Source organism: Homarus americanus, unplaced genomic scaffold (assembly GCF_018991925.1).
Source record: "Homarus americanus isolate GMGI-L3 unplaced genomic scaffold, GMGI_Hamer_2.0 scaffold24260, whole genome shotgun sequence".
NCBI classification, from domain to species: Eukaryota; Metazoa; Arthropoda; class Malacostraca; order Decapoda; family Nephropidae; genus Homarus; species Homarus americanus.
Genome location: NW_024721079.1, coordinates 10,110,043 through 10,131,397, shown reverse-complemented (window position 1 = coordinate 10,131,397; position 21,355 = coordinate 10,110,043). Strand labels below are relative to the sequence as shown.

The window sequence follows — 21,355 nt, the reverse complement described above, 5'->3', positions numbered from 1 at the left end:
GTATGTGTATTTAATGTTAAAGTAAGAATAATCAGGTAATATTCTGATGTGTTTTGATAATTGCATATTTGAGTTTTTCTTGTGTAGTTTAATGTACCTAATTAACTATATTAATCAATACTTAATATAAATGTTATTAGATGACTCAGTTTACTTAATAATCTTCTTATCCTTTTCAAAACTTAAATTTGTCTGTCACGATAACAGTGATTCTTGCACGAGTGCTCCTTACTTGCTGCATCCACGTATTTGAACCCCCTAGATTATTCACTCATTATTTTAACTTGTCAACTTTGCCTTTCCTCAATGTTGTGGGTAGCAACTCATGTAAATTTATAGATAAAAATTGGAGATGTTCTCACGTTTGGTCCAGCAATACACGTGACTGGGACTTATAGTAATTCTTTGTACACATGTAAACTTAATTAAGATCATAAAGACGAAAGAATAAAAGACAAAACTTGTAGTTACAGTATCATATTAGCATTTTTTTTTCTGCTCCTTGGACATCATCAGTTAAAGCAAATGTTACAAGCATGGAGCAAGTTCAGTATTCAAAGAGAAAATAAGACATAAAACAGATACCAATAGTGTACAGTACTCAGTTTCATACACTAATATAAATATAAAAAGTACCTGTACAGTTTAAGATTTAAGCACATTGTCATTTATCACATAGCTTTAGGTTAACTATCTCAGTGAGTAGCAGAGACCTGGAGGAGCACTCAGTCATTGTCCCTAATTTAGCTTCTAATTTAGCTTAAGGCATTATTATGATATGACTGGCTTTGTGACAGCCACCCAGTGAGAAATGTTATGGAGAAATAGTTCATTATTTTATAACAAACTAGTGACTCTTTATCCATTCCTAACTCCAGCACTTACCTGATATCTCAGAGTGGTACAGTAGTTGACAGCACTACCAATTTATAGTTAGGAGTTGTGAAAAGCAGTTCACAAAGTACATTTTCTTGGGTAGGTAAATTTCAGTATCTGGCAGGCAAAGGAACATTTCACCTTGTTCTGCCTATACTGTACTGCAGCTTTCCATCTTTAGATCTAAATTCAATGCAGCTGTTTAATGAAAGTAGCGAGTAAGTTCCCAACAGTTACAGAACATTAACAAATGTTTATAACATAACTTTTGCACTTATATATTTTGACTAAGGATGGTTCACTGGCTCATGTTGTAAGAGTAACTGTGGTAATGTCTGACAAAATAATTATCATCTTTGGACCAATTTTCCTCTGTAAGAAACTCCTTTATATTACACTGACAGGACTCTTCATAACACTACTTAAATTTACTTTGAATAAAGATGAAAATGTCATACTGGTTTATTTTGAAAATAATTATACAGTAAATGTATTCTTTAAATTCTTGCCTCAGGAGTTTTCATTGGCTACTATTGTAAAATTGAATTACGGTAAGTACATAATGGGCATTAAAACAAATGCTTGCTATCTAATCATCACTTATAACTCATTTACACCACTTAATTATAAAATAATTAATGTACACTTAATATAACATACAAGTCATGTACACCACATAATAATTACATGTTACAAATGTGCATATTTTAGTGGGCATCTCTAGTCATGGTTGTCCTTGTATCACAGTGCTAATTGTTGGTCGGGACAACGTAACCGTATCACAGCACACAAGTCCTCTAGTTGATACCTCTCTCTCAGCAGTACCTGATGAATGGACACTTTGCTGTCACTGACCATCTACAAGTGTTGAGGTTTACCACAATACAGGAAAGATGTCATCACAACTGTTGAAAAAGTAATTTGAGTCAGTTTTCATTTTGTTTGCTGGATTAGCCATTGTTTAATTTTCATTTCCTTAACAAAGTTTGTGGTTAGCTGTTTCAAGTCTAATAAACCATGATATACAAATGACTTGGAAAGAAAATACTTAAAACAGTTGTAAGAAATAATGCCAAGATGTTTTTTATTGATCAGTAAGTGATAATGTGGTTCACTGCATACAGTATTTAAGAACACCAGATAATAACCCAAGAAGTAAAAACATTAAGCACATTCAATAAGAGTTAGTGATCATAAACCAGGGAGTGAGAATATAGGTCTGTTGATTGGGTCTACCTCAGCTGAAGTGAAGGCCAACACTACCCCTCACTCAACCAAACACAACTTGATCCTCTTCATTAGCCCCTATGAGAACATAAGCACATATGGACAGTCGTGATATTGAAATAAATATGTGTATTATCTGTTTCAGGAGGTGACTGAAAATATCACTTAGGCACTTAAGAAATTTTACAAGTCTTTTGCAGGGGGTATCACCAGGATAAATTCAGACTACAGGGGGAGCACAACGACTTATCACATATTAGTGAACAGCATATGACTCTTAAGTTATGTGACATAATGTAAGAGTCATCTGCAGTTCACTTATATGTGATATGACATAACTTATGTTGTATCTTTATCTCATATTTATGTACAATACAAGAAGAGAACTTGCTATGCTTACTAACCTAGACCCTTGTGGTGGGGGCAAAGTACTGCCTAAGCGGTGTCTGGCTATGCACCGAGTGTGAGACTGTGGGGGGTTGACGTGTCGCAACTTAAAATTCTGGCATCATAACGATTGCTCCCTCAAAAACAAATTTTATAATTTTAAATGTCCCCTTGTGTTTTGTAATTGTCACCTGGACAAACTTTGCCAATATTGACACAGGTGCAATACAAACACTAAGATCAAACTTATATATTCATGTGATGCAATGGTATTGTGCAGTGTACAACATACAAATACAATGGTCCCTCGGTTAACGAACACAATTCGTTCCAGAAGGTCGTGCGTAATTGGTTCCAGCTCACCAAAAATTACATACAAAGTAAAAATAAATGCAGTAAAGTACACTTGCTTTGAGGTGTGTATGTAGAAGGCTCCTGGTTGATGATGATGATGGGAATTAGAAGTGGGAGTGGAGGAGAAGAGAAGGAAGTGGGGATGGAAGAGAAATCACCCCATGCTTCATGCCGTCATTTCACCCATAAAATTTTAAGTTCACTAGGTGTAATTCAAGATTATTTTCTTTAAATCAACACTGCACTATATATTGTCAATATGTAAAATAAATTTCAGAATGACCAATAATTGTACTGTAAAAACGTAAAAATAGTTTATGTTCAAGAGTGTCTCAAGCAAGATGTTACCTCCACTGAGCAGACACAAACTGACGCCTGTTGGGTGAGTCAACAACTGGGTGCACTAACAACTAGTTTCCTGTACTTCAATTATGTTCATTAATTGTTAAAATGACTAAAAAATTTAATGTAAAACTTGTAAAATTATTGAATAGTACAACCTTCTTGATATGGGGTATTTACTCAAATGGGAACAAATTTAAGCTCTAGAGCCGATTACTGTATTGGCGGACTAATATTCCAGCTAGTGAACAAGCGAAAACATGTTGAGAGGAATTCGTAAGGAATTCGTTAACCGAATTTTTTTTCGTGAACCGAAATGAAGATTCTTATGGAAGGGAATTTGTTAACCGAAATTTCGTTAACCGAGGAGTTCGTTAACCGAGGGACCACTGTACAGTACTATATTCAAAGATATAATCCCCCCTAAAGCCCATCTACACTCTCAATTCCCACCTTCAGCAAAGAAGGAAGTTATGTCACTACACAAGGTAAATAATAAAATAAGAATTCATTACTGTACAGGCAAAATTCTAAAGTTGCCATATTGTACTTATTGCAGATATATAAATATGAAGGGAGAATCTAGGAGATATGAGGGATATTCTTAGTTTTCGTGTGACGTCACATACTCCCATAATGCAACGCGGTCCTCTGGCTGCCACCATGTTGTAGGTATAAACTCACAACTGTCAACAACAACACGCCATACTCGACGCGACTATTTAGTGCTGCAATTTCATTTACAACATATTACAATGTTACCTAATAAGAAACCAGGCGGTGGTGATAAAGAAAATACACAGGGATATATATATTGATTCATTCGACAAATCAAGATGGTCGGTAAACCCAGACACTTTCCCACCAATAGCGAACATGGACATTGAAACTTACATGATTTATAGAAAAAGTGCTTATGTAGTTGATGAACTCAGGGCATACAAGTCATTAAATGCCTCCAATTCAGATTAATGTATGTCCACAGAAGCTTGATGTCATCAGTAGCACATTAACAACAAATAATCTGTGTATTGTATTAAATTTTGAAATTTGCCTGTTTTGTACATGCATGTGTGAGGGTCATCATATTTCACTGGCTGTATTTATTAGCTTGTTCGTGTATGTCAATGTAGCATATACTGTCCCAGCACAGGAGAAATTTTGACTTATAGAATTTACATCTCCTGTGCTGAATACTAGCTGTGCATTGTATAAATTTAAACATGTAGCTGTCATTCAAGTTGATGAACATAAATGGACTCAGACCATTAGGTAGAAGAATTTACACATTTATGAGAGCATTTCTATATACAGTGTATTTTCATCAACTGTCATGTCACACATGCATGCATACCCACACATGGATGTACAATAAAGTACATTAGGCCTAGGCCTATACATTGAGATACCTGTATGCATATTAATGCCTATAGTATACAGTGGAGTGAGTCTGTGATACAGTATTATTGATGGACAAATATTTGTAGAAGAAAATGTTGTTGATATGATATTAACTAAAATACATTACTTATTTATTATGCCTACCTTCATTGAAATGGTCGGAACAAACTTGGAATGTTCAGAAGGCAACCGCCCTTTTCAGTTTACCCTAGAAGTCCACAAATCCTTCCTCTTTATAGACAATTCTTGTGTTTTATCTTCTTGATTATAAATGAAAGCAGGAATAGTGTGGAATGATCGGGACTTGTCTTTCTTCTTAGATGTATTGTGGCATCCAGCAACAACACATGAATTCACCATTATCTTGAACTTACTCTTTCAAAGTGTAGGCATGTTTGTTTATGACAGCGATCACTGTAGTGTGTAGCGTCTATACCTACAAGATAACGGACCGCGCAAAGGATTATGGAAGTTGTGACAGCAATGTAAACTATGAATAGACAGATAGATAGAGAAAAAGAGAAATACTGTAAGTTGTAGTTCAGTTCTACAGACCAACAGGGATGGCCTACCTCTATCCCCTCAGCGTCCAGAGTTGTTTGTTCGTCTCTCGCTATTGTGTTTCCTCCCTCTTCTATTTTTTCTTCTTTTTCTTTTCAGTTTTTTATTTCGAGGGTTCTTCCTTTTCCGCTTCCTTCTCCTCTGATTATTCCTCACATCACTGCCTGGGTGGGCCGGGGTGAGCGTGGAGGAGAGGGGAGTATTGACAGTGGGTGTTGGGGATGCATCGAGGCCTTCCCAGTTCTGTTAGGGATGACCATGTTAAAATATGATAAGCGTTACATAAGTATTAAAGATATCAATAATTTTCAGACAATTATTAAACCATGAGAAATGCATATCACACTGTTTAAGTATATTGCATACTACCTGCACTAACCTGACATAACCTTTTTTGGCAAAGAATCTGTTTAGCTGTTGAACAATAGTATAGTACATCAAAGTAATGTAGTTATAACACATACAGTACACTACACTGATGAAAGAAATCCTCACAATTCAAATTTTATATTGAAACACCTCATCTTTTACCTGTTGAGAAGTAATTAATGTACATGGTATTACACACCTGGCCTTCATGGGTCTAAAATGATAAGAATATAATATTAAATTTAACTTGTTCCCACCACAATTAAAACTAGCTCTCTAATTTACTCAAAATCTTAGCCTCCAAAAAAGTCTTCCATCATAATCCCAAATGTTAGTGAATACAGTAGAACATCGATATAACACGAGATACGTTCCAAGAGAGGTCGCCTTAAACCGAATTCGCACTAAATCAAAGTGTTGTTTCAATGGAATAATTTAGTTTGGTATTTGAGAGAAACACAAAATACTAAAAGGACTGAGAGTCTACCCAGATGCTCCTCAGCCCATCTCCTAGAATAAACAAAACATTGTTTTTTGTAGTATTGTTAAAACAAACACTCATAAATCAACACAGCTAAAATTATGGGACGTGAAATGGTCTGTTTGACAGTTTATGCCAAGGTCTAGTGCTTATTTATTTATCTGTCCTTAAGAGTGACTAAGTTTTTCTCTTATAAAATGTCACTGAACTGACATGGGAGAATATAATTAACATTGCTGGAATTCTTATAAGACAGTGATTAATTTGAATACAGTATATGCATGCTATAGTTCGCATTAGACATACAAATTTTAGTTCTAATTAATTTTATTACAAAGGGCTAAAAATTTTATCTCGTGCAAAATATATGACATTTATATTCAAATTATTCACTGTCTTGCAAGGGTTCTAGCAATGCAAATTATATTCTCCTAACTTTAGTCTGTGATATTGTATAAGATAAAAACTTAATGCCTATTACCACCAAACCCTGGCTGGGAAGATGGGAGGGGAGTGACAGTGACACTGACACGTTTGACAGTTGGGCCAAAGGTCTAGTGAAGTATATATTTTTTTTTATTTATGTCCTTTAGCTTGAATTTTTGTTTTTTATTTATAAAATGTCACAGAAGTGACCGGGGAGAATATAATTTACATTGCTGGAATTCTTATAAGATGGTGATTAATTTGAATATAATCATGCTATAGTTTGCACTAGACAAAAATTTTAGTAATCATTTAGTACATTATTTTGAGTACATGTACAGTACAGCTTTGCCCTTAGGACAGTGTAGTGTGCCCAGAGAAACATTAGGAGCAAAATTTAACATATGATGCACCAGACTGACTCGCGCAAAATAGGAAAGATTCGCTTTAAATTAAAACATTGTCCTTAATTGTGGGGGTCTCTTTAAATCAATAATCTTAAATTGAATCGCTGTAAATAGAGTTCTACAGTCTCTCTCTCTCTCTCTCTCTCTCTCTTTTCTTTTTTTAGAAATCTCAAAAAGCTTTTAAGAGTACTGTAACAGATTCACAATACTCTACTGCATATCATTCATTTGTAATACAGTAATTGTTTTTATTTCCAATTTGTTTACATGTTTCAAAAATTCACTAGCCTTGACATGGTAGCCCTAGCGAAGTTGCCATTTAGGAATTTTGAGGCCACCAGTCTGTGTGCCTTGTAAGTGGTGTGGAATGTACAGTGTCGTTCAAGATTCTTCAAACACTGCTGGAGACAGCTGGCAACTCTAGGCTGTTTGTTTAGTACGTAATTTAATATAATACGAAACAACAAAGACCAACCAGTAAATTAAGCAACAGGGAACTAAGTAACCAATCACCAATACACTTTTACATTTATTCATAATTTTTACGACGTACTATAGTAAACAAACGACCTTGAGCTGCCAGCAGTGTTCGAAGAATCTTGAACGAGACTGTACATATCTCAATGCATATATTATTTAACTTACCAGTACCATCACTAATGATCATCACTCAGTACAGTATTATCACCATTCAGTACAGTGACCATTACTTAACTTATCACTGCTCAGCAACACCTTTATTTAATGTACAATCACCACCACTCAACATCACAAACTACCACCACAACCATCATTACCAGCACTCAGTACAGTGCCACCAACCACTACTAACTCACCTGTATCTTCTTCACATGCTTCTTCCTATAGGGGACTGCAATACTCCCGTCCAGGTACAGCAGACGACTGTTGGCGAAGTCCTCCCAGCCCAGCAACAGGTAGTCTCTGGTGACAAGGGATGGGGCAGTAGTTAGTGTGGTGGTGGTTAGTGTGGTGGTGGTTAGTGTGGTGGTGGTGGTGGTTAGGGTAGTGGAGATGGATGAACCCACTGAGACCAAGTAGCGTCATATCCACACAGCCCAGCCAGGCTGCAGCCCAGCCAGGCCAGCCACCCACCAACCTGTGTTGACTGTCCATCCATGTTGATCTCACGCATCATAGTAAACACGGCCAGCTCTCAGTAGCAGTGTTGTGTGTTTTGAGTCCACCTCTAAGTATAGTATGCTGTGGCTGTGTTATTCATCGGAGTACCCTAGGTATCTCCTCAGCAAGAGTATGAGGTCGCCACTTATTTCTTGGCGAATGTAGAAAAATAGCAGAAAGAAGCTACACCCCTGATAATGTTAAAGTAGTATTGTTGGTATGTTCCTAAATTCCTGTGACTGATTAAGAGTTGAGAATCTCAGGTACCGTGTATTGCCATATGTAAGCTTGTCATGTGGTGTGCTCTTTTAAATGTACAACCAGTAATGATGTAAGAAGCTAGTGTATCTAATTGGAATTTCAGATGAGTAAAGCCAAGGAGTTGATCCTTGTAGTTGTATGTTAATGACATCTTTAACCAAATTTTATTTCATATTAATAAACCATTTTTAGAGTATGTTAGGGGTACCATTTTCCCATGTGCCCAAACCCTCGCCATGCTACCAAAGGTCAGAGGTTATGAAGTAACTATATGAAATGAAATAACTAGACAGAACTAATGGAGAAAATTAATGAAGTAAGAAATTGAGAGAAAAACAGGTTGAAGAGTTAAAAGTTACCAGCCGGGGGATAAATTGATAAGAAAAGACTAATAAGAAATCCGCACTCTTTATAAATGGTGACAGCGGAATCGGCCCCCTTTATAATAGGGTGGTAGTAGTATGGGTGGTAGGTAGTGTGGAGTTAGAGGGATGGTATGAGGGCATACTAGTAGTTATTCTGCCAAGTATGACAACAGATGTCTAGGTATATACAGTACTGTACTGGCAACAAGGCACCAGGTTAACCAGAGAACTTATTATCTTATTTACCACTGATTGTATACCTAGTAATTATATTAAAAAAATATCTATTAATTTTAATCAATCTATCAATCTACCTCATCAATAAATCTATCTAATCTATATCATAGCAATCAATCTACCCAGTCTGTCTAACCTAATCTAGCTATTTATCCACAGTATTAAATATAATATATCTATCTACACCTGTCATAAAGTGTTCCACCATTGACTGAGCTACACCAACTAATACTTTTACTTTACTTTTATTCTCTTCACCGCTGATTAGTTCATTAGCCACTTGACTGGTCGGTCAAGTGGCTCCAGGATGTATCTTTACCTGCGCCAGTGTTGGTCAAGTCTGGTCTTGAAAGAGCTTACACTCAGTGCTGTCACAAGTCTCTGTGGCAGATTATTCCAAGAGTTTACACATATGGAAATGAAAATCCCATTAAAGAAAGAACAAAAAAAATAAATAAGTAGTAAAGAGTGACACTTACTGGTGGAGGGGGAGAGGAGGACAAGCACAGGATCGGTTTGTCCACAGGTGCGCGTCGGCTCCTGGGATCACCTGCACACGACCCTTCCTCACCACCTTCGTCACCGCCACAGTCGTCAGCGTAAGAGACCCGAAAGTATCCACACTCCGCACCTTCCCACGGACCACTGAGGAGCAACCAGTCAAACAAACAGTAATTGTCAGATATATACCATACTATTGTTAGATATGCAGCAAAGTAGTGTCAGATTTGCAGCATTGTCATTTAAATACTAGTGTAAAAAATGTAGCAGTGTCAGTAATACCTGTGGCATATATACAATACATGCCAGATATACCTGTCAAGATATATTAGTGTGAGATATACTGTTGTTGACATGGCAAATCTTTAACAGGTTGGCTGGGCACTCATCAAGGGGTAGTCAACCTAGCCCCCCCACACACACTACAGCACTGGCTCCATAATGTATCTGTACCTTCACCAGTGTTGGTCAACCCCGGTCTTGAAAGAGCTCACACTCAGTGCCATCAAAACACTCTCTGGCAGATATATATGATTGCAGTTTGTAAATAAACAATGTTTCAGAACCACATAATATAAACTGTTTTAAGACAAAAAGTCTTAGTATATTCAGATTTACACATATACAGTAGAGTCTTCATTTACGCGGATTTTGTTTACGCGTTTGGTCATTTACATTGCACCTTGCCAGAATGAAATTTTTTAATTACGCGGTTAATTTCATCATTTACGCGGCGAGCGGACGAGAGGTCCAGACGAACCGCGCCATTTTTTATTCATGCAGTCCATTCTTGACCATACACGGGAAGCGGAGCAGGGAGGGGTGCGCATTAGGTCGCTCTTACATCATCACTGACGTCCTATGACGTATTGGACTGTGATTGGGTCACGCATCCTTACCTCCCTCCGCCGCTAGCTGTGATTGGTCTAATGTAACATGACGTGCCCGGCCACCAGAGGGAAGAAGTCGCTGACCTAGCCGGGCCAGTCTCATTGTTCTCAGTCTCCACGTATACAGTTCTCTCTTGTACCCGCTATTCCCCTCACAATGGCTTCCGCTGGACCCCCACCACCCCAGAAAAACCTTGAACCTGAACCAAAAGGAAGGAAGGAAGGAAGTCATCGAGTTGGGGGAGAAAATCAAGCTCATCCTTGACAAAGACACAGTCAAGCATCGGCATGAAGTGTGTAAGAACCTTCTGTCGAAAATTATGGAGCTGTATGTCCAGATGTATCACGACAACATCAATGCTAGTCGTCAACGTAGTGTTACGGACTTCTTCGCCCGCAACCCACCACAACCACAGCCAGCTCAAGTCAGTAATAGAGTCAGTGACGATATGGACTTTGAGGGGTTTGTCAGGGAGGCCCTGCAAACCTTTGTGAATAGTGATAGTGATTCACTGGAGGGCAACTAATCTGCCCTCTGCCTCGGAACCAGCCGCCATCCACGTATGCCGACCCATCTCTTCTACTAACGTAAGTGTTAAACCTTGATTTTTCTTTTACCTGGTACAGTATATTATTCTCTTATTGATATTTCTCTTTTACATTATGTGTGTGTGCATACCATCATAAAATTAAGTTACTATTTTTACTACAACGTACGTATTGTGTCGGAAAAAGTGGAGTTTGGGGGTCGGCCCTGTCTCTATTTCACTTAATCCCATATGTTCTGTTATTTTGTTTACTCGTCTCGTTTTACACGGACCGCCACAGGTTCAATTGACCGCGTAAATGGAGACTATACTGTAATCTACTATAGATAGAAGTCCTTAATAATGGGAACCAGGATATTGTTCTCGAAAGTTTTGTCATACATCATGGTAACTCGTATCCAGTTGTAATGGCTAAAATACATTAGTGGACGCCATCTACAGGTGCCCACCAAGGAATCATTCAAGCTCTGATCTTCATAGGTAGAGTTTGCCGTTTAGCGAGTTTTCATAGACAATAGTGTTGAGACTGTCTTTTTTGTGTGACTGGAAATTTGCCAGTAATACTGAGCATTTATTGTTACTTCTACTGGCTTTTAACCTCCCAATATACGTGCAGTTTTGTAGATAATTTCAGCTCCCTACAGCAGAAGACACGGTTTCGGAGTCTGCCAAAGGCTTGAGATGCACATCTGATCCGATGCTGAATCTCTTCATCAATGTCTGCGGTGGTGGACAGGTGGGAGCCAAGATACCGAAAATGGGTAATATGAGAGGGGGTAGTACCGTTAAGCTGAATGGATGGTGGAGGTGTGTCTGAACCAGGGGCAGGTTGAAAGAGAATCTGAGTCTTTCGCACCTGTGTAGGTGTTCAGGATCTCCTGTAGGTCGTGCTCAGTGGGGGCAACAAGGGTGAGGTCGTCTGCGTACTGAAGTTCAGTGATGGAAGCTGCCGACACCTTTGTTCTTGCCTGGAGACATCACCCGGTACTCGATGCCCACCCTGCCGGCTAAATTGGGACTGGAACGAGTAACGAAGGCAGCCAAGAAAATGGAAAACAGCGTAGGTGCCAGAACACACCCTTGTTTAAACCCCTGTTTGGATGGGAAAGAACTCAGACTGGATGCCGTTATACAGGACACTTCCGTTCATGCCATCGTGGAGTTGCCTCGCAATGGCGATGAATTTTAGTGGGTAGCCAAATCGGCTGAGGGTCCACCAGAGGGCTTCCCTGTTAACCAAGTCAAAGGCCTTGGTTAGGTCGATGAAAGCCATGTATACGTCACGGCTGTTCTCTGCATTTTTCCTGTAACTGCCGGGCAGCAAAGATCATGTCAGTGGTGCCACGTGATGTTCTAAAGCCACATTGAGATTCCCAAGGCAGTTGCCACAGTCTGAGTGGTCTCCTTTGTTCTTATAAATATTGACGATGGAGGCATCTTAAGAGCTCGGGGGATTTCCTCCTTTTCCCATATGTTCTTCAGGAGAGAGTGGAGACGGCTGGTAAGCAGAGGTCTTCCTGCTTTATACACCTCGGCTGGGATTCCATCAGGCCCTGAGGCTTTGTTATTTTTCATCTATTTGATGGCAGTAGCTACCTCATCCAGGGATGGAGGATAGCTGAGATGTGTCAACTCTGGATGCTGAGGGTCCTGCTGGGTAATCAGGACATCCACATCGGTGTTTCGGTTGAGCAGTGAATAGTAGTGCTCTTTCCAGCGCTGAAGGAGGCCTCCATCGTCTATAATAATGAAGTTACCGCCGGATGAGCGGAGGGGGCTGCGCCATTAGTGATTGGCCCATAAAATGTTTTAATGGAATTGAAAAATTCATGCATCTTGTGCTGATCTGCAATTTTTGGTGTTTGACATGCTTGATTTTTAAACCAATCGTTCTTTAGATTGTTTAGTTCCCGCTTTGGTTCAAGACTAATGGTTGTTCTGCCAATCAGTAAAAGCAGCAGGTTTATCATCAACGAGTACATTGATTTCCGGGTCATTTTCATCAAACCAGTCCTGGTGTACTCTTTCGATCTGGCCGAGGGTCTCTCTGTAGGCTTTTGTCATGATGGTGTTGAGAATATCCCATTCGGCACTGGGATTTGCGTTGTTTGTTGTTGGGTTGTTTATCAGCCCATGTTCAAGCTGCTCTCTGAAAGCATGTGCTACCGCTGGGTCCTCCAGAAGCTTAGTGTTAAAACCTCTTCTGGAGGCTTGCTGCCTTCGCTTTTTGGGGCGACATGAAGTGAGAGCTTGGTTCTGACAAACCGATGATCAGTCAATGAGATGCCAGTGTTTGGATCGTGGGTGTTGCCACGAAACTTGTCGTCCTGCCTAAACAAGGTATTGGTGATAGTGAGGTTGTGTGCAGCACACTTGATGAGGAAGAGTAGGCTGTTGGGATTACACTTGCCTAGTCCATTTCTCCCTGTGGTAGCCTGCCATATGTTAGCATCTCTGCCAACTCTGGCATTGAAGTCACCAAGGGGCGCAACCTTGTCTTCTCTGGGGATAGAGGTTAGCACTCTGTCGAGGTCGGCATAAAATGCCTCCTTCATCTTCTGCATCAGAGGATCACACACACACACAGATATATATACAAAGAGACAGAGACCGGGACAGATATAGAGACAAACACACAATCATGGATCACTTACCAAAGTCAAAGTTTCGTCTTCTGTACACACGTTTTCGTAGAGGCCGAGTCTTGAGGCATTCACATGGAGCTGTACACGAGGCATTGGTGTACATGGGATGGTGTACACAAGACAGCATTTTAGATTTGGCGGAAAAGATAAAAAATATTTGGTTATAAAATGAATGGAATACAAATATTATTGCCGTACAATTTAATATGAAAGGAGTCTGCTCAGGACAGGTGAGATAAGTAATACTAGGTGTGTGTGAAGGGTAAGAGCAAAATAAGGCTGTGCTGATGAGCGATGAAATGTGGAATTACATAACAGAATACAAAGAATAAGCCTTATACTGTACTGTATTACTTAGATTCATGCTAAAAGTCAGATATAAAAGATGAATGTTTACACACAAAGGAAGAATGAAAATGTTAAGAAAAGAGAGAGGATTTCCAATTGAGATTTTGAGCGAAAGTATGTTTTGAAGCAAAAAAAAATCTCACAATTGGAAACTTTACATGTTGAACTAATTTAGTATTGTATATATATCCAGAAAAAATAAAAGCACAAAAATTTGCCATTGAAAAACACAGGTCTCGAATAATTAGCAATGCAAATCTGGCCTTCACAAATTGATACTGTGTGCAATAATAATAATAATAATAATAATAATAATAATAATAATAATAATAATAATAATAATAATAATAATAAATGGTTTATTAATAGAGTTGCAGCCGTGTGTGTGTGTGAATATTACCTTGTTCTGGAGTTGGCTGAGGCGTTACATCTGAGGAAGAGAAAGAGATGCTGTGAGAAAGAGAGAGTGTGTTTGACTCTTACCTGAGGGCAACAGTTTGTACCCACACAAATATTTTAGTTGTTAATATTAGGTAACAACCATACTACTGCAGTTATTTTTAATGTTCAAACTTTTAATACTAAATAATAATAATAATAATAATAAAAATAATTAACACTGTACTTTTCTTTGTTTCACAAAAGCGGCAGTTCTAAAAATTCACTAGTGCTTGAAACACTACAAAGTCAAAGATTTGAGAATAAACAAAAATAGTGGACTACAATAAAAAATCACAAAAAGTGACAGTTTGACTTCAATCATTCATATACCTTTAAGATTTAATACTGCCTAAACCCTGTAATTCTCCATCAGCCTACCCTGTTCAGGTTCATAAGCTTAAAAAAAAAAAAAAGTCATAAGCTGTTTCTTAAAGGCATCCACAGAAGTCAGCTGCTTCATGGACGCAATCAATTGCATTATAAGAGATGCCATGATAAAGCATCTACAGTAATCCCGTGTTTTTCGCGGGAATTACTTCCTGAAACCCCCGCGAAAAGCCAAAACCGCGAATACTCTTTTAGGAATCACTGTACCTGTGGCCACCAAACGGCTCAGGTAGGTCATGCACTAAACCACGCCATGCTCTCCACTCACGGCCCAGTGGTCACACTGATCACTGATGCACTGCACCGGCATTTACTAACATTATTATTTGAAACTAATCATATTGTTGTATAATAATGGAAAAACGTAAACACAGTTGTATAAAAAAAAAATATATATTTCGCTGAGGTCGACAACGATCGCATTGCCAGCCTCTCCCTGCTGTCCCGGCGTCTGCCCGCCCTCACGCAGTCACGCCAGCCAGCCAGTCCTCTTCCACCCACATTCCTCCACTTGAAAACTTGTATTCTGACAAGACACACAAATGAATTGTCAGTCTTCACCACATCTCAGGCCATAGCTCATACCACCTCTGAGCTTGTCCAATAAAACTGGGTTTTTTCGTTAAGGTTGTAGTGGACGTCTCCCCTACAACTGCGTAGCCGCATTCCAATGCCACCTGCTACGTCTTCCCTAGCAACCAAACGAGCGGCCCAGGGGGGGCGTCACCAGATGCCACAGTATCCTAGCAACCAGCCACCAGCTGCTACCGTTCCTTAGCAACGGAGTCGAGAAACCGGCGACTTCCCACGGTCTACTTCCGGCGGCTGTGTATATAAGCTCTGTCTCTCCAGTGAGATTCATTCTGGCCTCGGTTCCTGAACACGCAACACCTCCTCCTCCGCCGCTGCCTGGCGGCCCTCGCTTCTCCTCCGCCTGCCTGGCAGTCCTCGCTCCCGCCGGCGAGCATGGCGACCCACCAGCTGTCCTTCTCTGAGCGTCCTCACCAACCAGCTCTCTTATTCTGCTCTCGGTTCCTGAACACGCAACACCTCCTCCAAGCAAGCTCCTCGCTGTCCCGTTCTCATTCAACCTGGAGGCCAGCAACAGGCAACATCTTCTCTAACGAAGCTCTTGCACATCTACCTCCTTCAACACGCTACTCACCGAACGTGTCTACTGAGCAGCTCCTCACCACACGGCATCTCCAGCACCAGACTGTCTACCATATAACTTATATTATATAAGAAAACCACCACCTTAGAGTTTCCATCCATCCTGAGTGCTAGACAACATAATATCACGAAACCCTACAAGGTCATCACTATTCTTGATCTCTTGGTCACTTTAGAGTCTTTGCTAGTAATACTTGCCTTTGATGAGGCTGGCTTACGTCCCGGAGCCATGTGGAATGCACGTGGGAGGACAAACAGAAGAGGTAATCACAGTAGCGTTCACAGTATGGTAGGCACGTATGGACTGAGGCTTCTCGGAGCAGCACAGGAATATCGAAAATGGCGCAAAATTTAAATTTTGGTTTTTAAAGGATATTTTATATCACAGACTTTCTACGGCACATCACCCACTCTTGCTGGCCGCGCTACGCTCTCTCGGCTCAGCGCGCTGCCCTCACTCACGGAACGACACAGCAACGCCAAGCCAGTCTGTTACAACTTCACATCATTCATGTGTGCCTAAGTGCTTTTGCTCTAAAACTGTACTCTAACCATTCGAAATGGCTTCCATGCACTCATCAAGTGCTATTGATGCTAGTGTAGTGAAGAGGCAATGTAAGACCATTACCCTTGCTACGAAAATGGATGTATTAACCCGATTTGAAAAAGGGGAACGTGCTGTGGACATAGCCGCTGTGCTTGGTCTAGCCCCCACAACAGTGCGTACTATCCGGACCAACGCTGACAAGATTAAGGTTACCGGTAGTGCTGGAAGTGGTTCTTCTCTGAGTGCTACTAAGACGACTCGTACTAGAAGCACTGTGATAGAGAAGGTGGAAAAGATGCTGGCAATGTAGATAGAGGACCAGAATCAATTCAGTGCCCCTGTGAGCCTTATGGTTATCCAGCATAAGGCCAGATCCTTGTTTGACGACATGAAGGAAACAGAGGGTGAAGAATCGAAGGACGAGACCTTTACGGCCAGCCGAGGATGGTTTCAACGATTTAAGCGTCAGTATAACTTCCACAACATAAAGATGACTGGTGAAGCTGCCAGTTCAGATACGGTTACTGCCGAAACATTCCCGCCAACAACGGAAGAGGAGCAAACATCAACGAAGGAGGAGCAAGCAGCGGCGGAGACACCCCAGTCAGAGCAGGAGGAGGTGCAGGCAGCCACAGACTCTCAGTGACTCACCACCCTCCTCCGTTCCCACCCTTCTCCTCCGTTCCTGCCATCCTCCTCCTTCGCTCCTGCCATCCTCCTCCTTCGCTCCACTACCCACCACACACTCGCTCTACCACCTCCGCCCATCGGTAAGTTCCAATACAAACTTAATATTGTAGTTCTATATACTATTTTCTATAGAAATGGCAATGATTTTCTGTATATGTAACTTTTTCATGGGGCAAAGGGAGGCTGGGGAACGTAACTCCCGTATTTTATCTATTTCTTATGGGGAAAATTGATCCGCTTAACATTGTTTCGCATAACGTCGCATTTTCAGGAACGTAACCCTGACGTTAAGCGAGGACGCCCTGTATGCCTACATCACAAAAGCTGAGAAAGAGGCTCTCATGTGTGAGTGAAAGATATATATATATACTCACTTGGCAGCATAATCTAGCCAGGCCCACCCTTTTTATTCTGATAGGCCCACGAAAGACCAAAATGTCATGTTACAAAACCCATAGCTCTACAGACAAACATCATAGGACGTGACCTGAAGCCTAGGGGTTAAGCAGCACCCTCCCCATTGGTTTCACTTGAAGAGACACATAGTGTACTAGTGGCGCTTTTTGTGTACTGTACTAGTGGTGCAAGGCTAAGGTTGACTTTTAGATAAATTTTCCCAATAATATCAGCAGATAACACACCTCGGATAAACCTCATTGGTTACCATACTGCCACTGCCACAACTAATATTTTTGTCTATCAACTGTCATGGCCTACAGTAATATGAATCCATTATTTAGCCCTTAGTATACGTACTGTAAATAAAAAAAAAGATACAACAATTCTGTACCTGTACTAATAATATTAAAATATTAATACAATTAATAATAATAATAACAACAAGCAAAGTTACCCTACTTAACACGGGTTAGGTACCGTATATACAGTACTGTTACAGTTTGCCCTCCCTGAGGAAATCTCTCCGTTCAGGTCATGGGAACAAATTTTCTGAAAGTTCCATGAAATTGCATCATGCTCTGATGCATCCCCACGTGTCGGGTACGTGGGTGGACTAGCTGTTTGGTTAAGTTAGGCCATAAGTTTGAGCGCCTAGTACATAACCTGCTGCCATTTACAAGGTTGTGTTCTCTTGCTTGCTTGCTTGCTTACTGTACCAGGACACAACCAGCCAAGGATACAGTGTTAAGACATAAGAGCGATTACAGTTACGTTACATTGTTGTATTGCATACTATCTCAAAAAAGCATTTGCCAAGATTGGACCGTTGACGTCTCAAAAGCTACATACAACTCGTGATGCGGGAGGGTTGATATTCGTGACTTTGTGCTATACTGATCCTACTACGTTTGACATCTGAACATCATATTAATTATGTCGAAATAAATGTTAAACTATTTACCAAAGTAAATGCATGTCCTAATACCTGTATTTATCATCTGTGCTCTCATAATGTTTCACACAGTGTGTGGACAGATACTTTTTTTAGATACTGTACATTCAGTTGAAAGTACTGCACATAACAGTGTGGACAGTGTATGCCTACTGTAGGCTAGTGGAGAATGACAGTAACAACTGCTACAGTAGATGGTACAGGACAAAAGCAGGCCATCCTGTGGTCCCAAGGTTGTGCAACTTGGTATTACTATTACCACCTGTGTTCAGGAGGGCAAACTGTGAACTCCAGAAGTTCTTTAAGCAGTACAGAACCATGTAACAGTGGGACAGCCCCCACCCAGGAGGAGGCGAGCGCCTTGTAAACAATGTCATTTCTGGTCACACCCCAGAAAATGCATTAAATTTAGTAAATGAAGCAGCTGCCGAGAATAGGGGGAGGCCGGAGTCACTGCCAATCAGAGACATTACCGAGGACTAATTTCGGCTTGAAAGTCATGTATTGTACACTAATACTGACATGCTCCTTGATAAGAGAGCAGAATTTGAAACCCTACTCAAGATACATGAACCCCATATAATAGGTGTTGTAGAACTGCTGTACAAGAACAAGAGAATCGACCTGGAGGAATGCGAGTTCACTATTGATGGATATGACTCATTTACGAACCTTTCTCAAGCCACCTGCAAGCAGAGTGTGGTTATCTACAGTATGCTAGGCAAAACCTTAGAGCAAGCCAGGTGAGGGTGCTGGGGAGGATGTTTTTGAAGAATCCAAGTGGTGTAAAATTAAACTAAAGGAAAGAAACTTACTCATTGTCGGATGTATCTATAGATCCCCAAAATGTAGCTTATTAAACCATAGGAACTTAAGAGCCTTAACCCTAGCCGCCTCCTTGTCATTGGGGACTTTAACTTTGGCGACATCGACTGGAGAAATGAAACCAAGCCAAATGACCTCAATAATCCAGCCACTCTTTTTGTAGAAACTCTGAGGGACAATTTTCTATTCCAACATGTTAAAGATCCGACTCACTACAGAGGGAAGTAAACACCCAAACGGCTGGTCCTTATCATAACTAACGAGGAGGGTATGGTGGCCAAGCTGGAACCACTAGCTCAACTGGCATCAGTCACTACATAATGTTGTCATTCAGAATTACTGTCCATGACAAAACCAGACCAAGGTTCAAATATAACAAGGGCAATTAAAACAGGATGGGCGAGGAGATCTGGGGTATTCATTGGCCTGACTCACTATGTACTACTACTACTGCTTTGCTGTCACTTGGAATCGAGTATGACGATCATCCAGCTGTGATACAATGATATAAGTTATTAAGGATGTCACCTAGGTTGGTGAATTCTGAGGTGACTAAAGAGGCTGATACGGGACTGGCATGGTCAATCACAGAAATTGCATAAGTAGCGTCTTTCCGGCGTTGGCGCTTGTCTGCCTCTTTATGCAGTCAGGCTAACTCGAAAGTATTGACACCTTTTTGTATGGTGCTCCTCCAAGGATTACGGTGTGGAGTAATCGTCTCCCAGGTGAGGGGGTCGATTTGGCACTTTTTCAGGTTTGTCTTAAGACTATCCTTATACCTTTTCTGTTGCCCACCAGCATTATGTTTACTATTCGTTAGGTGACTGTAAAGTAGCTGCTTTGGCAGTCTACTGTCATCAATGCGGGTAACATGGCCAGTCCAGCGTTGTTGTTCATGGACAATGGTAGCCTCGATGCTTCTACAGTTGGTGTCAGCAAGAATACTGGCATTTATTCTCGTCTTCCCAACAAACTCGGAGGATGGAACGTAGATTACATTGGCGAAAGTTTTCAAGTGCCTTGACATGCCTCCTGTATGTGACCCATGCGTCGCTGCCATATAGCAGGGTGGGGAGGACCACTGCTCGATATACGTGTAAATTTGTAGATACTTTCAGCTCCCTACAGCTGAAGACACGATTTCGGTGTTTGCAAAAGGCTTGAGAGGCACATCTGATCTGATACTGAATCTCTCCATCGATATCCGCAGTGGTGGACAGATGGGAGCTGAGATACCGAAAGTGGGTAACATTATTGAGGGTAGTACTGTTAAACTGGATGGATGGTGAAGGTGTGGCTGAAACCAGGGGCAGGTTGAAAGAGAATCTGAGTCTTACATACACTCACCTCAAGGCCGAAGTGTGCATACGCATCTGCGTAGGTGTTCAGGATCTCCCATAGGTCACATTCAGTGTGAGCGACAAGGGTGAGGTCGTCTGCATACTGAAGTTCAGTATTGGAAGCTGCCGACACCTTTGTTCTTGCCTGGAGTTGTCTTTATGTTGAAAAGACCCTTTATCCGGTACCGGATGTCCAACCCGCCAGCTAAATTTGCACTAGCACTGTGCCATCAAGGAGTTGCCTCACAATGGCGATGAATTTTGGTGGGCAGCCAAAACGGCTGAGAGTCCACCAGAGGGCTTCCCTGTTGACCAAGTCAAAGGCCTTGGTTAGGTCGATGAAAGCCATGCACAGGTCACGACGCTGTTCTCTGCACTCTTCCTGTACCTGACGGGCAGCAAAGATCATGTCAGTGGTGCCACGTGATGGTCTAAAGCCACATTGAGATTCTGGGAGGTAGGTTTCCGCTTCAGGAAGAAGTCTATTTAGGATGACTCGGGAGATAATCTTGCCAGCTATGGACAGCAGCGAGATCCCACGGTAGTTGCCACAACCTGAACGGTCTCCCTAGTTCTTATAAATATTGACAATGGAGGCGTCTTTAAGAGCTTGGGGGATTTCCTCCTTTTTCCATATATTCTCCAGGAGAGAGTGGAGACGGCCGGGAAGCAGAGGTCCTCCTGCTTTATACACCTCGGCTGGTATTCCATCAGGCCCTGAGGCTTTGTTATTTTTCATCTGTATGATGGCAGTAGCTACCTCATCCAGGGATGGAGAATAGCTGAGATGGGTTAGCTCTGGATGCTGAGGGACCTGCTGGGTAGTCAGGACATC

At 41.0% G+C, this 21,355-nt stretch overlaps 1 protein-coding gene across 2 annotated transcripts in view; it reads right to left on the bottom strand.

Moving 5' to 3' along the window:
* Positions 1 to 461: 461 nt before the first annotated feature.
* LOC121861545 (secreted frizzled-related protein 3-like) overlaps positions 462 to 21,355 on the bottom strand; it is a 39,652-nt gene continuing 18,758 nt past the window's right edge. Inside the window, exons 4-10 of one of the 2 annotated variants that reach the window (XR_006088044.1) lie at positions 14,167 to 14,196; positions 13,428 to 13,496; positions 9,314 to 9,479; positions 7,668 to 7,773; positions 5,160 to 5,391; positions 4,732 to 5,023; positions 462 to 1,781 (exon numbers count right to left, since the gene is read on the bottom strand). Coding sequence is in view for 1 of the 2 variants with exons in the window: in XM_042359396.1 (XP_042215330.1) it covers positions 5,170 to 5,391; positions 7,668 to 7,773; positions 9,314 to 9,479; positions 13,428 to 13,496; positions 14,167 to 14,196 (593 nt within the window). In the remaining variant the exon portion in view is untranslated. The remainder of the gene's footprint in view (positions 1,782 to 4,731; positions 5,024 to 5,159; positions 5,392 to 7,667; positions 7,774 to 9,313; positions 9,480 to 13,427; positions 13,497 to 14,166; positions 14,197 to 21,355) is intronic. The other variant, XM_042359396.1, reaches the window with a different exon arrangement.